This window comes from Urocitellus parryii, chromosome 5, assembly GCF_045843805.1.
Source record: "Urocitellus parryii isolate mUroPar1 chromosome 5, mUroPar1.hap1, whole genome shotgun sequence".
Lineage (NCBI taxonomy): Eukaryota > Metazoa > Chordata > Mammalia > Rodentia > Sciuridae > Urocitellus > Urocitellus parryii.
In genome coordinates this window covers 97,029,951-97,051,488 of record NC_135535.1, presented here as the reverse complement: position 1 = coordinate 97,051,488, position 21,538 = coordinate 97,029,951, and the positions used below count along the sequence as shown (strand labels likewise).

The following is a 21,538-nucleotide window of genomic DNA, read 5'->3' as shown; positions in this document are numbered from 1 at the left end:
TACAAATTCTTTTCAACTACCTAAAAGCAGCTGATATATGAGAGTTCACTAATATCTTCATTTAACACATTTGGCACAATAAATATATTTCATCTTACACAAAAGGTGGACAGAGTGTAGATTTTGCATACAATCCTTATTGTTGAGATGACAATCAATAAACAGCTTTTGGAATCAGGTGGGCTTCTTAGCTTGAACAATATCCTTCATCTATGCCAGAGCTCAAGTCTGTTGGTTGTCACCTATGCTTCTGTTATGTTAATAATCAGACTATGAAGATCTTTGAGTTTTTTGTTTGCATTTTTGCAGTGCTGGGGATTGAACTCAGGGCCTCATGCATGCTAGGGAAGCATTCTACCTGTGAGAAACACCCCCTAGCCCTTATGGAGACTTTAATAATAAACCTTTAAACTTTTGTATTTGTGGCAAAGGTTACATCTGTTTTTCTGCAGCTGAACCAAAGCTATATCAAGTTTATCTAGTACCAACCAATTAACCATAGGGCCCAGAAACAAGTTCAGTACTCCCAGGTAAAAACAAAAGTGGGCTGGCCACTAGTCAAATCAGCCTTTGAGAGCTTTTTTCACCAATGGTCCTTAGAGAAAAGAACCATATTTCTTTCTCTTTTCTACCAACAATACTATAGATTTATTAAACTGAAAGTGAGGGAAGCTAGGTGCAGTACTGCAAGCCCAGTGACTTGGGAGTTTGAGGCAGGAGGATCTCAAGCTCAAGGCCAACCCAGGCAACCCAGTGAGACCCTGCCTCAAAATACATTTTTTTTAAAAGGGCTTGGGATGTAGCTCAGTGGTCAAGTGGTTGCCTACCATGCATGAGTCCCTAGGTTCAATCCCTGATAGATAAATAAATAAAGGAAGGAAGGAAGGAAGGAAGGAAAGAGTGAGTAGATTCTGTTTCACCTGAGTCAATAAAGAAGATATTCTAGAAGTTTCTAAGAAAAGGGTGTGACACTGCAGGGTGCAGTGGTGTATACCTGTAATCAAAGCTACTTGGGAGTCTGAGGCAGGAGGATTGCAAATTCAAGGCTAGATCCTGCTTCTAACTACCTAACTAAATAAGGGCTGGGAGGGGGAGGAAAAAAGGTAAAGAGAGGCAGCAGCACTATGAAAATTATAGTGTCATCTGCTACAAATGATCCAAAGATAACAGAAAATTCTAAGGCAAAACATGTTGCATGTCAGTGAAGACTGTCAGATGTAATTTATCAAACAAAAGAATTTAACAATGTACACTTATGACCTATAGCCTAAAAACCTATATTTAATGAAAATGTCAACCTATATTCTATCAAAAACAATTTGTTGACCACCGTTCCTAGAAAGTCTCTTAATATAACACTGTGGCATATGGCACATATTAGGAAAATACTATCTAACATCTAAAGAATGCCTATTAAGTGCCAAGCACTACAATAAGCATTTAAATAGACTGTCTCATTGAATTCTCATACCCATTTTTTTGATGTGAGTGTTATTATTATCTTCATTTTCCCAAGGAGAAAACTGAGGCTTAGTTAGTGTTTTTCCAAAGTCTCACTTTCACAAGCTAGTCTTACTAGCTAGCAAGTGATACATTAAAATTAAAATCCAAACATTCTCATCTCCACAAATCTATACTATTCATCACCATATTCTGCTAAACTTAAGTTCCTTCTAAAGCAAATCAGAACAATTAGCCTACGTATATATTTTTTTAATTAAATGAACTATTAAAATATAGTTTTTCTTTTTTATCCTTTTTAACTATAATAAATTAGAAGGCAAAGGCATGACATTCTGGTTATGTACTTCTCAGAGAAGATTTGTGAGTGACTCAGGCCTTTAGATGGTTATTTGAGAAGAAACTTGTCTGAGTTATCTATTTTGTCCTCTCTTCTTTCTCATCACCTCAACTGTAGTCCTGCTATGCTGGTGTTCCTGCCATGTTTACAAGAGTATCTTCTTTGGGATCAGAACTGAATGCCTACAAGCATATTCACGGACACGTTGCTTACTGCCATCACCAAACTGCAATGGCATTGCTGTAGCCAAAAAGGCAGAAGACATGAGAAGCAGTTCTGGCCTAAGGAACATTAATTAAACCAAGTTTATAAAGCTGTCTAATCACCAAAAATATTCTTCACTCATAAAACAATGAATCTCAAAAGATAAATTTCAAGTAACTGTCTAAAGAAGAGAAAAAGACATGTGTTTAAATTGAGACATAATTTATAGAAAAAAAAATTTTAATTTTTTTTTTTTAGTTGTAGATGGACACAATACCTCTATTTTATTTTTATGTGATGCTGAGGATTGAACCCAGTGCCCTCCACATGTGAGGAGAGCACTCTACCACTGAGCCCCAGCCTTAGAAAAAATTTTCAATGACATGAGAGCTGGGTGTGGTGGTGTACACCTATAATCCTAGCAGCTCAGGAGGCTGACAGACTCAGCAACTTAGTGATACCCTGTCTCAAAATATAAAACAAAAGGATTGGGGATGTGGCTCAGTGGTAAAGCACCTGGGAGGGAAGGAGGGAAGGAGGGAAGGAGGGAAGGAGGGAGGAAGGTTAAAATGGCAAGTATAACTATTAATAAAAATTTTAGCTGAAAAGATTTACTAAATCTATTATCCAGCAGTTTTTTGGAATATGATAGAATTTGATAATAAAACAAGTCCCATTTTTTAAAATGGAAAAGAAAAATGTATGTCATCATGTAAAATTAAAATATAATTTGGCTATTAAATTCCATAAATAAGTGCCTTTTCATCTTGGCAGTTACATCATCAGAGGAAAAAAGTCAGTTAAAAGAGAAAATCATTAAAAATAATACACATACACTTGAGCTGGGCATGGTGGCACATGCCTGTAATCCCAGTGGCTCGGGAGGCTGAGACAAGGAGGATCCAGAGTTCAAAGCAAGCCTCAGCAGCAGCGAGGCACTAAGCAACTCAGTGAGATCCTGTCTCTAAATAAAATACAAAATTAGGCTGGGGACATGGCTCAGTGGTAGAGTGCCCGTGAATTCAAGCCCTAGTACCCCTCCCCCCCCCCGAAAAAAAAGATACACATATACTTAAAACATTATTTTAATTTAAAACAAATAAGTGTCCTTTAATTCACTAATTTCTGATGCAGGACTTTGACTCATTCTTTTCTGGGTTAGCTGAACAAAGTTCTTAAGCAAATCACACCTAAATGCAGCTACCACTTAGTTTCCTTTTTTTTTTTAACATTTACTTAATTATAAGTGCACACAATACCTTTATTTTATTTTTATGTAGTGCTGAGGATTGAACCCAGTGCCTCATGCATGCTAGGCAAGCGCTCCACCTCTGAGCCACAACCCCAGCCCCTACAGTTTCCATTTTTTAAAGAGCAAGAACCTGTGAAACAATGTCAATATAGAGGCTTTCCAGAGTATGCCAACTCCCCAAAATATTTTACAGTTGCCTTATTTCCAAATAATTTTACAGAAAAGCAGTAATTTAACAATAAATGTTATATAACAACAACTCTCTTCATTCATATTTCATCAGTGTATGTAATATATATATTTTTAATTTCTTTCTTGTTCTTTTTTTATTTTTTTCTTTAGTTGTAAATGGACACAATACTATGAGTTGCTGAACCCAGTGCCTCACACATTTAAGGCAAGGAGTTTACCTCTGAGCCACAACTCCAGCCCAGTGTATATATTTTAATTAATGTACATAATTATAATAACAAGCACATTGGGGCTTGGGCTGTGGCTCAGTGGCAGAGTGCTTGCCCAGCACGTGTGAGACACTGTGTTCAATCTTTAGCATTGCATAAATAAATAAACAAAATAAAGGCATGCTGTCTGCTGTCCATCTAAAAGTACAAAAAGATGTTTTTAAAAAGAAAAAATTACAAGCACACTGGCCCAAACAGGTCTGCCATGCAACTGCTGATGTCTGGTAAGCATACTCTTCCAATGGTAGAGGCAGGTATGCTGCAGAGAAGAGCCTAAGAGGGGCTGCTGAAGACTCAGAAGAGATGTCATAGCATCTCGGAAGTTAGTAAACAAGTTTATAAAGTTTCATAACTGTTCTATTAACCTGCTTTCTTAATTGTTCTTGTTTTTTTTGATGATGTATATACAAGTGATTGACACAGCATCTCAATGTTTTTAATGGTGCCATTGAGAACTACAATTATGAAAAACAAGTATTTTATGCAATGTTTTTACTCATAGATGGATACCAATGCCTTCTTAATAAATTGTAAAGCACATATTTGTAATTGTTTTGTTTTCAACATTTGTATAAAACATACGTAACTGAGTATTTACTCTGTCCCACGATTAAACATTATAATCTTTAAACTTCCAGAAAATAGTCATCTTATGCTGTTAAAGATTTACCTCAACTTTGTACTAAGTCTACTAATTCATGCCTTCTATTGATAAGTCGTTTTCTGGCCTTTAAATACCCTCTGACACCTTGGCCTTTTCTTCTCACTCCTTAGCTTAGCTGCTCACTCCCATTAGGTCTAGCCTGGCCTCTCTCAATACTAATACCTATAAACCTTTCATAATTTTTATTTCATGTAGCCTACTCTTGGACCATTCCTCTCTCTCCAGTTCAGTCTCTTCTACCACTACTTCTGGAATCCTTCAACCCTCCAGGATCAACAATCTGCTAATCCTACTCACCTTTCGGACTCCCTCCATTATGTCTGTCTGCCTTCCCTACCCAATTAAAACTATAGTCAGTCATTACAATCATTCCCTTGCTTTCACTCTCAATTCCTTTGCCTCCTTATCACTTCTTCACGCTCACTTGGCAAGATTACAACCTTAGTTAAGCCCAATTCTACACCTAGACTGCATTTATAGTTGTGCTGTTGAACATGGCCAGGGAAAACACTCTCCAATGCTACCTGATCTCACTTCCAACTCATGCTCACAATCATTGTATTTCCCTAGCCCATTCACTTTCCTTCTCTCAGGTGCCATTCCATTCATTTCCATTTTTCTTCAAACTCTCTACATGTCCCTGCTCTTCTCACTCTTAGCTCGTGGATGATTATTTCCTACTACACTAGAAAAAGTAAAACAATCAGAAGCAAATTTTGATTTTCACCACCACATTCACCCTTGTACCAGCATATATACCTACCTATACACTCTACCTTTCTACCTGTTGCTGTAGATGAACTTGTTCATGTTTCTATGGCCAATCCCAGCTCTTGCTTAATAAATTCCATCCCCTCTCACTCAAAGATATGGCTCTAGCTATTCTCCATCTCTCTCCTATATCAATTTTCCACTCTTCTGGATTATTCTCTCTACTGACAATCAAACAAGCCACTATTCACCCTATCTTAAAGGTATCTTCTCCCACTTTCCATCTCCAACTAATACATGTCATATCATTCTTTTTAGCAAAACTTCTTGAGAGAGCTGCTTATCTTTACTTGCCATCTCCAATTCCTTTTCTGTTATCTCCTGAATCCATTCCATTCAGGCTTTCATTCCCACCATTCTCCCAAAACTGCTCAGAGATCACCAGTACTCTCCACACTGCTCAACCCAATGACCAATTCTTGGTCATCATCTTCCTTGACCTACAGCACCACCTGGCATACTTGATAACCTCCTCTCTTCCTGGAAAACACTTTGTTAACTTGCTTCCTACAATCTCGTGATTTCCTTCCTTCTCTTTGGTTTTACTCCAAGCTACTTTATTTATTCTGCTCTATCACTTTCATTCAATACCACTTTGTATCATGAATATTTGCTATCATCCTGCCTCAGCCTTCCAAGTAACTGGGATTACAGGTACCCACCACCATGCCTGGTACTTAATAATCTTATCCACTCTCATGACATTAAATACTGTCTTTATGATAATGACTCCCACATTTATGTCTCCTCCTGAGGGACCCCGTCCTGAATTCATATATCCATCTGCCTACTCAGCATGTCCACTTGAAAGTATATCAGGCATCTCAAACATGGCCATGTCCAAAACTGAATTCCTCCTGTTCTACCCAAAGGATTCCCAATGGCAAGTGCATCTCCTAGTCTCCTTGACACCTCTTTCACACACCCGGCCCTCACCATCTAATCCATTAGAAAATTCTAGTGGCTCTACCTTCAATTAGGCAGTTACACAGTATAACTGCTACCAACTTGATGCCAACCCACTACCATGCTTCTATCCTGTAGGGAGCACAACCTATTTTCAACATAAGAACTAAAATGATCTAAAAGAAGATATAAGTCAGATCATGTTACTACTCTGCTCAGAACCCATTAGTGACTCCTATTTTAGAGTAAAAGCCAACATGTTTATAAAGATGTTGTAAAGGCTTGAGAAGTCTTGATCTCTTCCTGTTAGGAGTAACTTTGACACACTCCTCATGTTCACCATGCTCAGCCACACTGGTCTCCTTGTTTTCCCCTCATCATACAGATAACACTTGTACCAGCAGTGGCTTCTATATGTGCTGCTTTTCCTCCAGATAGACAAATGACTCATTCTCTTCAAGTGCTTGTTCAGATGTCTGTATCTGGAGGAAGCCTACCTTCATCACCCTTTAATCACAACCAACACCCTATAGGCACTCCCTCTCTATGCCCTGTTTTCATCATAGAACTTAACCATAATAAATGTGTTATATAATAAATCACACTAACAGCTTACCTACTTACTATTTTACTGTAAAGTTTCTTTCCTCCAGGATATATGCTCATGGGGGGAAAAAAAGTTGTCTTTCTTCCTGATACATCCCCAGCACCTAGAATACTTGTCTGGCACACACAGAGATTAAATAAGTATTTGATGAATGAATCATTATCTTTAAGAAGACTAAAGTCAGGATCCAGTAACTAGTTTATTAGTATCTTTTGATGAAAAATCTTTGCATATATTCCTTACATAGTTTCATTTATAGGTCATAGTAAAATGTCATTAATTTATATTGCATTCATTTTACAACTTATTAAAGACTGATTACTTGGGATTCTCAAATGTATTAAGAAAGGGTTTCTGAGTAAATTAGCAGCATGAGAAAACTTTTTTTTAGGAGATTTTACTTAAGTAATTCTTAACATGGTAAATTGTTTGAATCAAGTTGTACTGTCTAAAAATTAAGTTATATTTATTATTTTGAAAAGTTGCCAAAGTGCTTTGTAGGGCCTTGGGGGCATATAAAGAGCAAGCAGCCCTACTGAGGGTTGAACAACCTACACCAATTAGGCAGCTACATAAATATCAAAAATAGAAAGAGGTATCAAATGAATGTGATCCCACAGAATAAATAAAATAGCTTGCAGTAAAACCAAAGAGAAGAATTTTGAAAGGGAACCATAACACGAACTAAAATTACCATCTGAAGTTTGAATGGGATATAGTTATCCCTTGATCTAAGGAGGATGGATTCCAGGGCCCTCAAAGAGCAAAATCTATGGATACTCACATCCCTTAGATAAAATGACGCAGCACTTCCATATAACTTTCATATATTCTTCCATATACTTTAAATCATTTCTAGATTACTTTTAATACCTAATACAATGTAAATACTATGTAAATAGACAGTATAGTATATTGTTTCAGGAATAATGACAAGAAAAGAGTCTGCCCATGTTCTGTACAGATGCATTTTTTTCCCAAATGATTTTCAATCTGTGATTGGTTAAATCCATGGATTTGGAACCCAGGAATACAGAGGGACAACTGCATAGGTATTGTGGATGGATTTTCTCTGATATAAGGAAGCTGATTCATAGTGGGGTAGGGATGGGGAGCATGGGAGGAATAGATGAATTCTAGATAGGGCAGAGGAGTGGGAGGGAAAGGGAGGGGACAGGGGATTAGCAAGGATGGTGGAATGTGATAGACATCATCATCCAAAGTACATGTATGAAGACACGAATTAGTTTCAACATATTTTATATATAACCAGAGATATGAAAAAATTGTGCTGTATACATGTAATAAGAATTATAATGCATTCTGCTATCATTTATTTTTTTTAAAAAATCAATTAAAAAAAAGAAAGTAAACACAAAGTACAGAAATGTCTGGAGGACTGACCATGCAGCACTGACCATGTCCATTCAGACATGGAGAGGACCAGCGGAGAGAAAGATCAGAAGAAGATATGAAAAGATACAATTAGATCACAGAGGGTCATAAACATCAAGTTGAAGAGTCTAACTGACAAGCTAAAGAAGTTGATAAACTGCCATAATGAGAGGGCTAATTCATTAAAGCAAACTCTTTTTTTCCCCCCTCCCCTCAATCCTCTCTGCACAATTCAAAGTTCCTTCATTCTTCCATATCCCCACCCCTCCCCACTATGGATCAGCACCTGCTTATCAGAGAAAACATTCAGCAGGTTTTTGGGATTGGCTTATTTCACTTAGCATGATATTCTCCAGCTCCATCCATTTACCAGGAAATGCCATAATTTCATTCTTCTTTAAGGCTGAGTAATATTCCATCATATATATATATAATCTCACATGTCCTTTATCCATGTATCTGAAGGACATCTAAAGCTGGTTCCATAGTATAGCTATTGTGAATTGAACTGCTGTAAGCATTGATATGGCTGTGTCACTGTAGTATGCTGATTTTAAGTCCTTTGGATATAAACTGAGGAGTGAGATAGCTGGATCAAATGGTAGTTTCATTTCAAGTTTTCTTGAAATAGAATCTCCATACTGCTTTTCATAGTGCTTGCACCAATTTGTAGTCCCACCAGCAATGTGTGAGTGTACCTTTTCCCCCACATCCTCACCAACACTTTTTGTTACTTGTATTCTTGATAACTGTCATTTTGAGTGGAATGAGATGAAATCTTAGAGTCGTTTTGATTTGCATTTCTCTAATTGCTAGAGATGACAAACATTTCTTCATATGTTTATTGATCAATTGTATTTCTTCTTCTGTGAAGAATCTGTTCAGTTCCTCAGTCCATTTATTGATTAGGTTATTTGGGGGTTTTATGTTTGTTTTTTTTGTTTTGTTTTGGGTTTTTTTTTTTTTTTTTTGGTGTTAAGTTTTTTGAGTTCTTTATATTTCCTGGAGATTAATGCTTTACCTGAGGAGCATGTAGTCAAGATTTTCTACCATTCTGTAGGCACTCTCTTCACATTATTGTTTCCTTTGCTGAGAAGAAGCTTTTTAGTTTGAATCCATCCTCTTTATTGATTCTTAATTTTACTTCTTGTGGAAAGCAAACTCCTAATGGATTTTTTTCAGGGGGAGGGATACTAGGGCTTGACTCAGGGGCACTCAACCACTGGGTCACATCCCAGCCCTATTTTTTAAAAATATTTATTTTTTTTAGTTGTAGTTGGACACAATACACTTATTTTATTTATCTATTTATTTTTATGTGGTACTGAGGATAGAACCAGGGCCTTGCATGTGCTAGAGGAGCGCTCTACTACTGAGTCACAATCCCAGCCACCCAGCCCTATTATGTATTTTATTTGGAGACAGGGTCTCACTGAGTTGCTTAGCACCTCACTTTTCCTGAGGATGCCCTTGAACTCATGATCCTCCTGCTTGGGTCTCCTTAGCCATTGGGATTACAGGCATGTGCCACCGCACCCAGCTTAGTGGCCTTCTTATTAAAAACAGTTCATAAGTAGTTCATGTGAAATCTCAGTGTGGCAAGAAATAATACAAAGTATATGAGTACCGGCCCAAGAAAAATCAAAGCACAAGCCAGCACACTGCCATTCTACCTGAATGATCTTGGTATTCACCTGTAAAATAAGGCTAATGTTGTGTGTTCCATACAGCTGGCATGAGTATAAAGTAATACATAATATAGTCTTATTAAATGTTAGTTTCTTTACTTTATTACATTGTAAATATAACTTATGAATTGTATGAACTATATCAATAAAGCTAGTAACAAAATAAGAGTTTTCAAAAAGCCTATAATGTATATTTTTCACTACTCCAAATTCTTATTTTTCCTAATTGGCATTAAGTAGGGAAGTTATACTGAATACAGCAGGCTGAATTTAAGAACACATTCTTCTGCAGAGTGAAAGAGATGACCCCTATGAACTTAAAAAATAGGTTATAGTTTCAATATACAATTAGGTCAAATTTCAAAAATATTTGTGAGTCAAAAAAGAAAGTTTTATTATTACAATTTTCATTCTTTTTTTTTTTTTTCATTTAAAAGTCTGACTCCTAAACTATGTAATGAATTGTCTCCTCTAGCTGGACTAATTTCTAAGTGTAGTTTCTATGACCTGTTGATGGAGCAATAGAGTACAGATTAATAGATGGCTTTAATAAAACTGATTTATTTGGGCAATTTCCTCATGGTCAGCTAGTATGAAGACAAGAAGTCCCATTAAATCACCATGGCATAACAATTATAGACAATCAAATTATAATTTACCTTACTGAAGTCAATTTCATGAGTCAATTTGAATTTGCCACTCCATTTGCCTTTAAAACTGACCAAGTCCTACTTCCTCTATCCAGCCTTCCTCAAGCCACAAAACCCACTCCACCACTCACTTTAGCATCATGCCTAGTACTCTATCCTATGCTGACAATACTGATGAGTGTCCCCTATAAAGCAGGGACTGTACTTGATGATATGCAAATAGGAATAGATAGGAATCATTACAATTTGCAGATAAAGAAACTGAGATTCAGGATCTTACCTTGAGTGATATGGCTGGTAAGGTGAAAAACAGAGAAGCAAACCTATCCACCCTCAGAGCTGACACTCGCCCATTATGCAGTACTGCCTAAGTAATGATAGTCATACTGTGAATTATTTTGACTTGTGAATTATTGTTTAAAAAATAGGTTTTATCTAACCAACCAACTTGCACACTGTATAGTGATTCTACACATGGTAGACACTAAACGTTTATACTGATAACTCTAATGACCTTCCGTCTTCCTATATCATGTATTTCTCTCTTGAAAACTCTGAGAGCATCATTCAATGATATTGTGTCCAAGATATTGCCTAACTGCCATAAGAACAACAGAGAAAGTATCAATAATCTTACTATCGGGCAAAACAATAGGGTAACATAGGAAAACCAACTTTGCATGTTAAAAGGCTGTAATAAAAAGCTCAATAAAGAATGCTGACAACCAGACAGTAACTCAGGAAGAAGCAGCAGTCCTGCGCTAGTAAGCAGCTGAAGCAGCTCATCTCATACAGTGCAGGTTAGTAAACACTTGCAGTAGGTAATTCTATCATACATTTCATGTATTTAAATGTGAAAGAAAAGTTTCTATTTAAAGTTTTAACTGATAAGGAAGAAAAATGATAAAGGAACTTTGTCTTTCACATAATTAGAGATTCTCAAATCCCACACATTTCAGATACAAACTGGGCATCAGCAAATGACTTTTAATTTTGTTCCTATTTCAGCTTTAGTTACATCCTGTAGTTACAGATACTACAGAATGAAAGAACAGATTGTAAGAAACAAAAGCACAGTTTGAGGGACAAGTAAAATGAAAGTATATTTTTGCAACCAATGACTTGCGGTCTTTAACAGAGAACCATATCTTTAAAACATCAGAAACATGAAGTATTGATCTGCACTGTCCAGTAAGGTAACAATAGGCTTCCCACGGCTACTGAGCACCAAAAATGTGGCTAATCCAATTTAATATGTGCAGTAAGAATAAATCACACACCAGATTTCAGTAGGACAAAACATGTAAAATATCTCGATTTTTAATACTGGTTGCATGTTGAAATGATAGCATTTTAGATATACTGGTTTAAATGAAATGTTATTAAAATTAATTTCACCTGTTTTACTCAGGCTACTTAGAACATTTCAAATTATGTATCTGGTTTTCATTATACTTCTACTAGATGTGGATGGTGTAGAATTTGTTGTGGAAAACCTCAACTGTGATCTAACAGACTGTTAAGATTCAGCAGTCCATCAAAACAGCCTGCTGTAGAAAATTCAATTTTACAGAAGACTGATATTTTCTGTGTTATATAAACATGAAAATCAGAGTAGCTTGGATCTGCATATGCTCCGTCCCTGATCAACTCTGAAGTTAGTGACAATCTTGGGCAAGTGACTTAACAACTCGGGGCCAACCTACCTTCTAATTCTACTATGCAGGTTAAATACAATAATATAAAGAGTTTTTCTAGAATTTTAAATGGTAAGTATTATGATCTTTCTAAGAATACTTCTGTGACAAACTTTTAGTGTATCTTGGTGGCCCTCTATTTTAGAAAAAGACTAATAAATTAGTAGCCTTGTAGGTAATATTTTTCAGGACTTCAAATTTTGAATTGTAATAAAATATATGTACTATTAGGAAAGATTATAAAATTTTCATTTTTAGAGATCTTTAAGGAAAAAGAAGCATATTGTTGCTCCTTCCTGTTTAAATCAAGAAGATCAGCAGGAAGATCAGTTAGTTTATGCTATTTGTGAAAGGTAAATCTGGTTCTAAAAGGCAACTGGGTGATGTTGGGGAATTTGTTTAACATTTCTGGAGTATCAATCTCTAAAATTCCCTTCAGGCTCTTGTCAACAGTGAACACAGAACTCAGATACAAATTCCTGCTCATTGTTTTCAAAGCTGTCTACCTTACCAGTGTCTTATTTCTTAATATCCATTTCTTACCATTTCATCTACACATCTATTCTATTAAAAATATTTATTAGTTGTAGTTGGATACAATACCTTTATTTTATTTATTTATTTTTATGTAGTGCTGAGGATTGAACCCAGGGCCTTGCACATGCTATCCAAGCGCTCTACCTATGAGCCACAACCCTAGTCCCCTATACATATATTTTTTAAAAGTTTCATGACAATCTTCCATGATGACTCCTTGCCCATGCTGATGTCCCATGAACTCCCATAAGCCCATTCTCCCCTCACACTAACTATATGTTTGAAGGCCATAGGACCATGAAAAACAAAAACTTTCCCCTTTCCTTATTCTCAATTCCAGGTTCTGGTTTAACTGCTCTTGCCTTATAGGTGCTCACAAAATTGTTTACTAACACATACTTGTTAAATATGAGAAAGGTATAGAGCAAAATAAGTGTGCTGTTTACAGCCTCAGCAATTTGGTGAGACCTTTTCTCAAAACAAAAATAAAAAGGGATGGGATTGGAGTTCACGAACCAGAGCACCTCTTGGTTCAATCTCCAGTATAGGGGGGAAAAAAAAAAAAGGCTTACTGTTCCTAAACTGCCTGCACATAATCAGAAATAACTGCATCTGGTTATTTAGTTGAATGTCAAAAGTCACAAAAATGGTCTGTAACATAATTATTTGTGGAGTCACCTGCTCACCAAGTTTTACCACAATTAGATTTCTTCAGTAGACTTTTTTTTTTTTTTTTTAAATCTGGGGATTAAATAAACTAGCTCTAGATTTGCTCTGGGAATGCATGTGACTTTAAGACATTAATTTTGGGGAGGGGAGAGGCTATGTGGGTAGGAATGATGGAATGAATGACATTATTACTCTATGTGCATGTATGATTATATGACCTAACTCTACATCATGTACAACTAGAAGAATGAGAAATTATACTCCTTTATGTATGATGTGTCAAAATGCATTCTACTTTCATATATAACTAATTAGAACAATTTAAAATTTTTTCTTAAAATGTAAGTTAAGATGGATTCATGCCAGAGGAGGAAAGAGAGGGGTTAATCCAACATCACTGGCATCCTTATAAAAAGACAAGTGACTCAGAGTAAAACACACACACAGATTGAAAGTAAGAACTGGGGTGCAGAGTATGTCCAGAAACAAGTTGAATACCCACTCTACTCAGGATACCCACTCTTTACAACTGCTGATCTTCACTAGAATCTATCTTCCAGTGTTTTTGCTCAATTTGTTGAGTGAGTGAATAATTAATGAATAAATCAACTGTGGGGTTGTTCACTACTCCAAAAAAATTAATTTTGTTTTCTGTAACATAGTTTGCTTATCTTGAAAAGAGAATTAATAATAATTCCATGCTCAAAGGCATGGTGACCCCACCAGAAATGTTCTATAAGCCATCAAGTCTCAAATAAGCAGATCTCACAATAAGAGCAAGTACATTAGCAATACAATATTGAGGCAAAATTTTGAAGAGGTGGGAGTTTGGTGGGGGGGGATATGGGGATTAGAATGCCTCATTACTACCCAAAGACAGTCATTTTTTCCTCATGGGAAAGTTTGCTTTGCATGTGCTAAAGAAAGCCAATCTGGAAGCTTACTTTACAGTCAGCCCAATTGTTCTAGTCATTCAAGGAGAAAATGTTAAGGGGTACTACTGCCCTTCACAGAGGAAGTAGCATCTGTAAATCATTAATAGTTGAATTAAGATCTCTTCAATTGCTTTTTCAATTAGGGACATAAATTAAGAAGTTTTAGAGAAAAATCACTTTTCCAGACAGTAAGTCCACTGTTTCCTCCTAGCACATGTAAGAGCACATAAGCTGCTGAGTCAGATTTTAATTCTATTTTATATTTGTACCATTATATGCATAGGCATCAATTCTCTCTTAGGGCATGCTTGTTCAGTAATACCAACACCCTTTCCAAACCCTTGCTCCTACGAGCCTCTTTTTTCTCAACCAAACTGCTCCAACAAGCTTTAGACACAGTAGGCAGGCAATGCATAGTTTTTTAACCTTCTTTCTCAAAGGAGAATGCCTCCTTTGGGGGGGGGAAAAATTAAGGTCTTCACTGGGGTTTCCTCTCTGAAGGTTTGCCACCTTTCCCAACAGCGGTCATCATGAGGACATTCCTCAATCCAAGCCCAACCTGAGTTCCTTTCTAGTAAATAAACACATTTCTAAATGTAAAAATACTAGCCTTCCTGAGTGCATCCAATTACTATAATAGCCTAAGAAAATGAGGCTAAACTTCTAAAAATTCTCCTATTTCAGGTCTCATGGACCTCTGAGGAAAGCAAGTAAATATGACCACATCAAACAAAATACCACCCTAATGATGCAAGTGTTAGCTGGGGATTCATACTAAGAATGGTATACTTCCTTTCCGGGATCATGGTGTGTTCAAATGACACACAATGGGCAATTGCTGTTTTTCTAGCTGTACCAATAAACTGAGTTTTCAAGGATATTTTCCAAGCACCCACCTTGTTGAGGACATCTCGCTGGCAGCCAAGATAAAGATTGGGAAGAATTCGTGTTGGCCCAATGTTGGCAACAGGCAAGCAAGGCTGAGAAATGCAGGTAGGGACAAGAGTGGATTTTCCTTCACAGAGGCCAGGGAAACAACGAGAGAACTCAGCAAACCCACCTAAGAATAAACATTATAAGATTATGTCATGCACAAAGTAAAAATCAGCCATTTGTAAACTACTCAACTAAAATTACTTAGAACAGAAAAATCAAATCCCACAGATCCAAGTAGATACCACTCCCTATGAGTTCCTTTCTTTAGCTGCTATGCTAAATTTGATCATAGGATCCAGTAACAGATCTTGGTTTATAAGGCTACAATATGGAATATGCAAGTCCTAAAGGCATTTTACATGACTCTTCTTTCTCAAACATGCTCTTCATCTTCACAAATCCTATGATATCTGCTCCCCATTTCTCAGCCTCAAACAAATGATCTTTGTGGATAATAAAGAGAATTTAAAGTCAGTAACAAATAACCACTTAAGACAATTTTGCACAGAAGCAAAATAGGGATATAAAAACTGAATCAATGCCAAATGTTACTTCTTCTACGTAAAATTTATCACATAATTCTTTCTAGAACTTTACATCTTCCTATTATACATATTTTTAAAAATTTCAAACATATCAAAAATATGCCCCTACTCTTAGAAATATTATCTATATCAAGTTCTTAGGATTCTGTAGGCAGTTAGTCAAGGTTCCTACTGATTACCACTGATTTCTGAAGATCTGTTCATTTACTAAACACTAGAAAGAAGTGTTGACAGACCCTAAATTCATGAGACAAGATTCCTGGATTCTGAAAAGTTCAGTATTTTTCTAGTCCTGTTAATGATTGGCTCTATGACTTAATGAAGATACAATCTTGCCACCACTCAATGGAAAAAAGAGATCTGTGTAAAGAAAAAATTAAGGTCTGCACTGGGGTTTCCAATCTAAATAATCCTATCCAAATTCAAACCTAGGAACCAAAATGATTGGTAAATTTTCATAAAATCCCTTGCTGTCCAAATGCTCATTACTTCATAAGTCCAAACTCATAAGCTGAGATTTGAATTATAATACTTATATATTTATAATACTATTAAATTAAAAATAACATATTAAGTTTTATTAGAAGGTAGTACCATGTCTTCCAAAATTATCTCCAAAGAAACTGGTTAACTTTATTTAAGCCAAATAAGCTTTGCAAATTCATTTGACTATAGAATTGTCTCTAAAAATCTATTAATTTGCTAATGTAATGCACATTTACAGAAATGCTAGACTAGGATTATTGCAACTACTGAAAAGTAGCCAATTAGAATTCTATACCTACAAGCATAACCCACAGATAGATTCAAAGACAGGGATCAGCCAATACTGGTATGTGAGTGCCTACTGTTTAGAATTTATAATCTTATTTACGTTACTGTTCCTTTTCAGTGTCTCTAACTGTACAACACAGTTGTTATTTAAAGTGCGGTTTCTTTCCCCCAGGTAGTTCTCATAATATGATAAAAGATTCTCATCATTCTTTGCTTACCTTATTATACCACCCAATATAATAGGCACTATTTTGATTGTACAATTTTAAATTGTTCTACAGCATTAGATGATTCTAGTGTTTTGCTAAAAAAAAAAAAAAAAAACTGTTTTCATATATGTATTTTTTATTTTCTGGATCCAGTACAGTTCATGGGATGACCTATCATTTAATCCTAATAAAACAATGTTCCAGTAAATGTTTTCAGAGAAATAAAAAGAAACTCCATTTGAATTTCATTTTAAACTTATAAGTAATCATACTTACAAATAATTTTAAGTAATCATAGGATGTACTGAACATTTGCCATGTGGCACGCAGTACTCTAAGCCCTTTACAAGTATAGTTTCTCAATATTTATAATAACCCTATGAGGTAGGTACCATTACTGTTCCCATTTACAGATAAGAAAATAGAGTTTTAGAATGACATTGCATAATAACTAGCAGAGCTAGGATATGAGTCTGCTTCTCTGAGTCCTGTGGGTTTAATTTCAACTCTTCCCTTGCACGCTGAGCCAGTCTTGCTGATGGCTGTGGGGTCCAGCTTCACCACCTGTGATCTGCCAGTTCTTAGTACCAGGTTAATGATAGCCAACTGCCCTCTCCTAAACTGATGGAAGAGCCTTGCTTCCCTAAAGCTATATGGCTCAAAAGTTTCAATGTGGGGGAAAAATAAGAGAAGGAAACCTGACATGACCAGAGATAAGAGACTTGAAATATACTTTGTATGAAAGTCATAACAAAGTTTACAAATGAACTAGCTGAAATGTAAATATGGTCACTGGTTTGTTCATGGTCACAGTGTGCAAGCTGGCAGTGAAGCTGAAGATGTCTTGGCTTTCAAGCTTCTCTACAAAACAGTTTTCAGAGGGATACTGTGGGAAGCCAACCTTATGGGTGACTGAGTTACACTCCCCAGCTGGGTGCTGAGGCCCTCAGTCATAGAAATGGGTGTATCTTCCTACAGCCCCATGGGTGCAGCTATGCTCACCTGTTGCTTTGTAATATAACCCCTTGCCCTGTTTAGGATAGAATCTTCCATGGAAGTGCCTTGTGTGTGTCCCCTTCTCTTACTGTGCCCTTGGTTGTGGCCTATCCAGGTGTCAGTCAACCTGCTGACAGTGGACATCATGAAGACAGACTCAGCCCCCTGAAACCTGACCCCTTGCCTCATTTGAATAGCTTCTCCTCAATAAAAGGGATCAGCGTGTGCTCTCTTTCTGCAGACCCTTAAGGTCAGAGGAGCCGTCACAGCGACCCCAAAGAAAAAGGTATTTGTGTCTCTTGTGTGGTTATTTTGTGCAGCCCAGTTAGCCCAGTTTAACTAGAGTGACCCCTGAGCCTTTTAGTCGAGAGAACAGAAACCCGGCAGGATACTATTTCACAGCAATCATAAACTGATTATCCCAGGCTCAACTAATTAATTAGCTAATTAATTAACTAATTAATTAGCACAGGGATCCTAGATTACTTTAACTTCAACCTATCTCAAAAGCCATTGTTGATGCTAAAAAATTCCATGCAGAGAATAAAAATTAATAAAAGAAACAATTGTTTGGCCTCAAAACAAAAAGCCAACCAACACTACATTGTAAAATGCATCATAAAACAAAAAGAAACCTCTTGTTTACAAATATTTTTCAACTAATATCTAGCACAAACACAAATAACCAAATAATTTTTTAAATATTTAATAGATTTCAATGAAATCAAATCATTCATTTAGTGCCCAGTCTGGCTTGAAATGTACCAAACTGGGGCTCTCAGTCACTTCCAGAAAACACTACCTCAGCCAAAGAGTACATTTCCCCTGATCTTTATCTATGACAATATTCCACTCTGCTGACATCCTCCTTCATTGACAATTTTTTCCATTCACTGACCTTTCATTCACTGTTGTACTCTAGTGACTCCAGTTTCATTCCATTAATTAACAACAGATGAGACACTGCCTGATTTCTCCAGAACCTTTAAAAACTATCCATGGCCTTGCCAGCAACTCGATTTTGAAATATATCTAAAATGTCCCTTTTCCTCTCAAAGGTTCTTTTATAAACAAGATCTATACCACAAGAAAAATACAATTCGTGTATGCTTTGTTACCAAACGGCTGACACAGACACAGAATAAAGCATCATCTTTGTCTGCTCCTGTCATAACTCTCTACTGCCCCAACGACTCTGTGTTAAAGAGTCCATTACAAAAAGACAGCACCAGTTCATTACCCTCCTATTTGAAAAGCAGTACTAAAAAACTGACAAACTTCCTAAAAAGTTTTCAAAAGTATTTTAAAAATTTACTCAAGGATTTTTTTCCCTGTCCAGTCGGTAATTACCAAGTTTCTCTGATCCCTAAATTCTGCTGTTTTCATCTGAGAATACAGAAAATAGGAAGTGGTATTAACCCACATGTGCTTCCCTAACACAGGCCTGAATTTAAGAATGGCTGTGTCTGCTACTGCCCTTGCCTGAGCATGTCTGTGTTCAAGAGGAGGAGGGGATGGGGTTGTGGCTCAGTGGTAGAGCGCTCACATTGCGCAAGGCCCAGGATTCGATCCTCAGCACCACATAAAAACAAATAAATAAATAAAGTTATTTAAAAAAAAAAAAAGGAGGAGGAGGAAAACACAGGTTCAGGCACTTCCAGCCTCTACAGATTTGGATGGACAAGGCAGATTGACTGAAGTGCTAATGCCTATACTTCTCTTGTCTTCACAAATTCAACCAAAAGGACACATATTTAGAAATAAGAATATATTACTTTGGACAGTCAAAATACTTAGTATAGCTTCAAAGGCATATATATTTTACATATCACTTTATTCTATTCGTCCAAGAAAAATTTCTTTCCTCAAGGGCACTTCTTTCACAATTCCAAACCTAAGTACTATTTTCTGTCAACAACCACAAAAAAGGAAACAAACAAATAAAAACCCCCACTGTGAACCACCATTCCATTTTGGTGGGAAGAAATATGCCAAGTACAATAAAATACATATAACAACTCCACTAAACAATTCCAATAAGTCTCTTTTTTCTCTTCCCTTTGACTCAGGTAATCAGTTATAGATCACTATGCATTTTTTTAAAAATGAAAGAATTATTTACTAATTAACAAAATTAGACTTTACTATAGCTTAGTGATTCTCTAAATTTACTTAAGTCCAAGTTTTAAAAACAGAACCCTATCCTTATAGTCAAACTAATGGTAAATGTTAATTTCATCATTTTAAAGACAGTTCCCTATCGGGAGAGACACAGGACTTTTCCCTTATGTTTTCATTCCAATAGGTAACAAGTCATCCGAGCTTTGTCAATTGACTGAGTTATCTAAAGCTGGAAGGCAGAATTAAAAAGAACCACCATAATGTGAATGGATTTCATGGCTATATACAGAAATAGTATTTAAACAAAACTATTTTGTGGGAGACCATTTTCTAAAAATTCATATGCAATTTTTGTATTTTAAATCACATAGGTCCTATGATTTCACAGTATAGAACAGTTTTCTTCATACTGAAAATTAAATCTGTTTCTTTACAATCATATATAATATTAAAAAGTGAAAACATGTTTCACAATAAAATATTTTTATTGCTCTTAAGGGTTTTTTGAGACATGGTGGTGCATGCCTATAATCCCAGGGACTCAGGAAGCCGAGGCAAGAAGTTCAAAGCCAGATTAAGCAATTTAGAGAAGCTCTGAGCAACTTAGTGAGATCCTATCTCAAAATTTAATAAAGGAGGACATGGTTCAGTATTAAGGGTCCCTGGGTTCAATCCCTGATACAAAAAAAAAAACAAAAAAAAAAAAACCCACAACTGATCTACACTAATTTAAGCTCTTATTCCAATTATCCCATACCTACTGAGCATAGAGCAAGTGCAAAGTAGATGGACACATATTTCTTTGAAAACTCTTCAGGAAACCTGAGAAGTTGCCTACATCTCATAAAACATATTCTATAAGTGACAACTCCAAAAATGTTCACCCTATCTTGAACAACTCTATCATTTGGTAGTGGGGAATAAGAAGTTTTTATCTAATTTGGTAATTAACAATTGTTACAAACACAACAAATGAATTAAAAATTTTCAAAGTATTAGCATAAAAAAATCTCTAAATGGGCTGGGATTGTGGCTCAGCAGTAGAGCGCTCAACTAGCACGGGCACGACCCGGGTTCAATTCTCAGCACCACATAAAAATAAAGGCATTGTGTTGTGTCCATCTACAAAAAAAAAAAAAGTTTCCCTCTCTCTCTCAAAAAAAAAAAAAAAAATCTCTAAATAGCTGAAATAATGCAACTTGTAACTTCTTATAATTCTTAATACCAGATTTTACTAACCCTCAGGATATTATCTCAATCAATGCACTGACAAAATCCAAATTCTGTATTAAGAGTTCTCAAAAGATGCAGTATGATAGCCAGTTTACTGACCTTTCAAACTGGCAATACATAACCTGAAGCAGCTCCTTCTTAACACAAACACATACCACCAGGACTTTTAATACATGCCTCAAATAAACAGATTGTTCCAAAGAGTGCAACCAGAATAACCCATCAAAAGGATTATAGCCATAATATACCACTTGGTTAAATAATATTAACAAACTCTCTTAAGTAGAAGAGCTAGATTTGCAGAAGCAACAACTCTGACTGGTCTCCCAGTGACTTTTAAGATGTGACAACAAGTGAACCATATTCTGGAACTTCCTGAGAAGGATGGACTTAGGAGGACTCTACTTCCATCAGCATAGAAGGAGGTTGTTAAGGAGAACATTTCACCTGAAAATCAAGCATACCTAGTTCTTATTTTGGGACTTAC

The 21,538-nt window shown here is 36.2% G+C and overlaps 1 protein-coding gene across 1 annotated transcript in view; it reads right to left on the bottom strand.

The window, feature by feature from the left end:
• Dusp16 (dual specificity phosphatase 16) overlaps window positions 1-21,538 on the bottom strand; it is a 90,967-nt gene that overhangs the window by 16,463 nt on the left and 52,966 nt on the right. Inside the window, exon 4 of the mRNA XM_026409288.2 lies at window positions 15,134-15,297. Coding sequence (XP_026265073.1) covers window positions 15,134-15,297 — 164 coding nt within the window. The remainder of the gene's footprint in view (window positions 1-15,133; window positions 15,298-21,538) is intronic.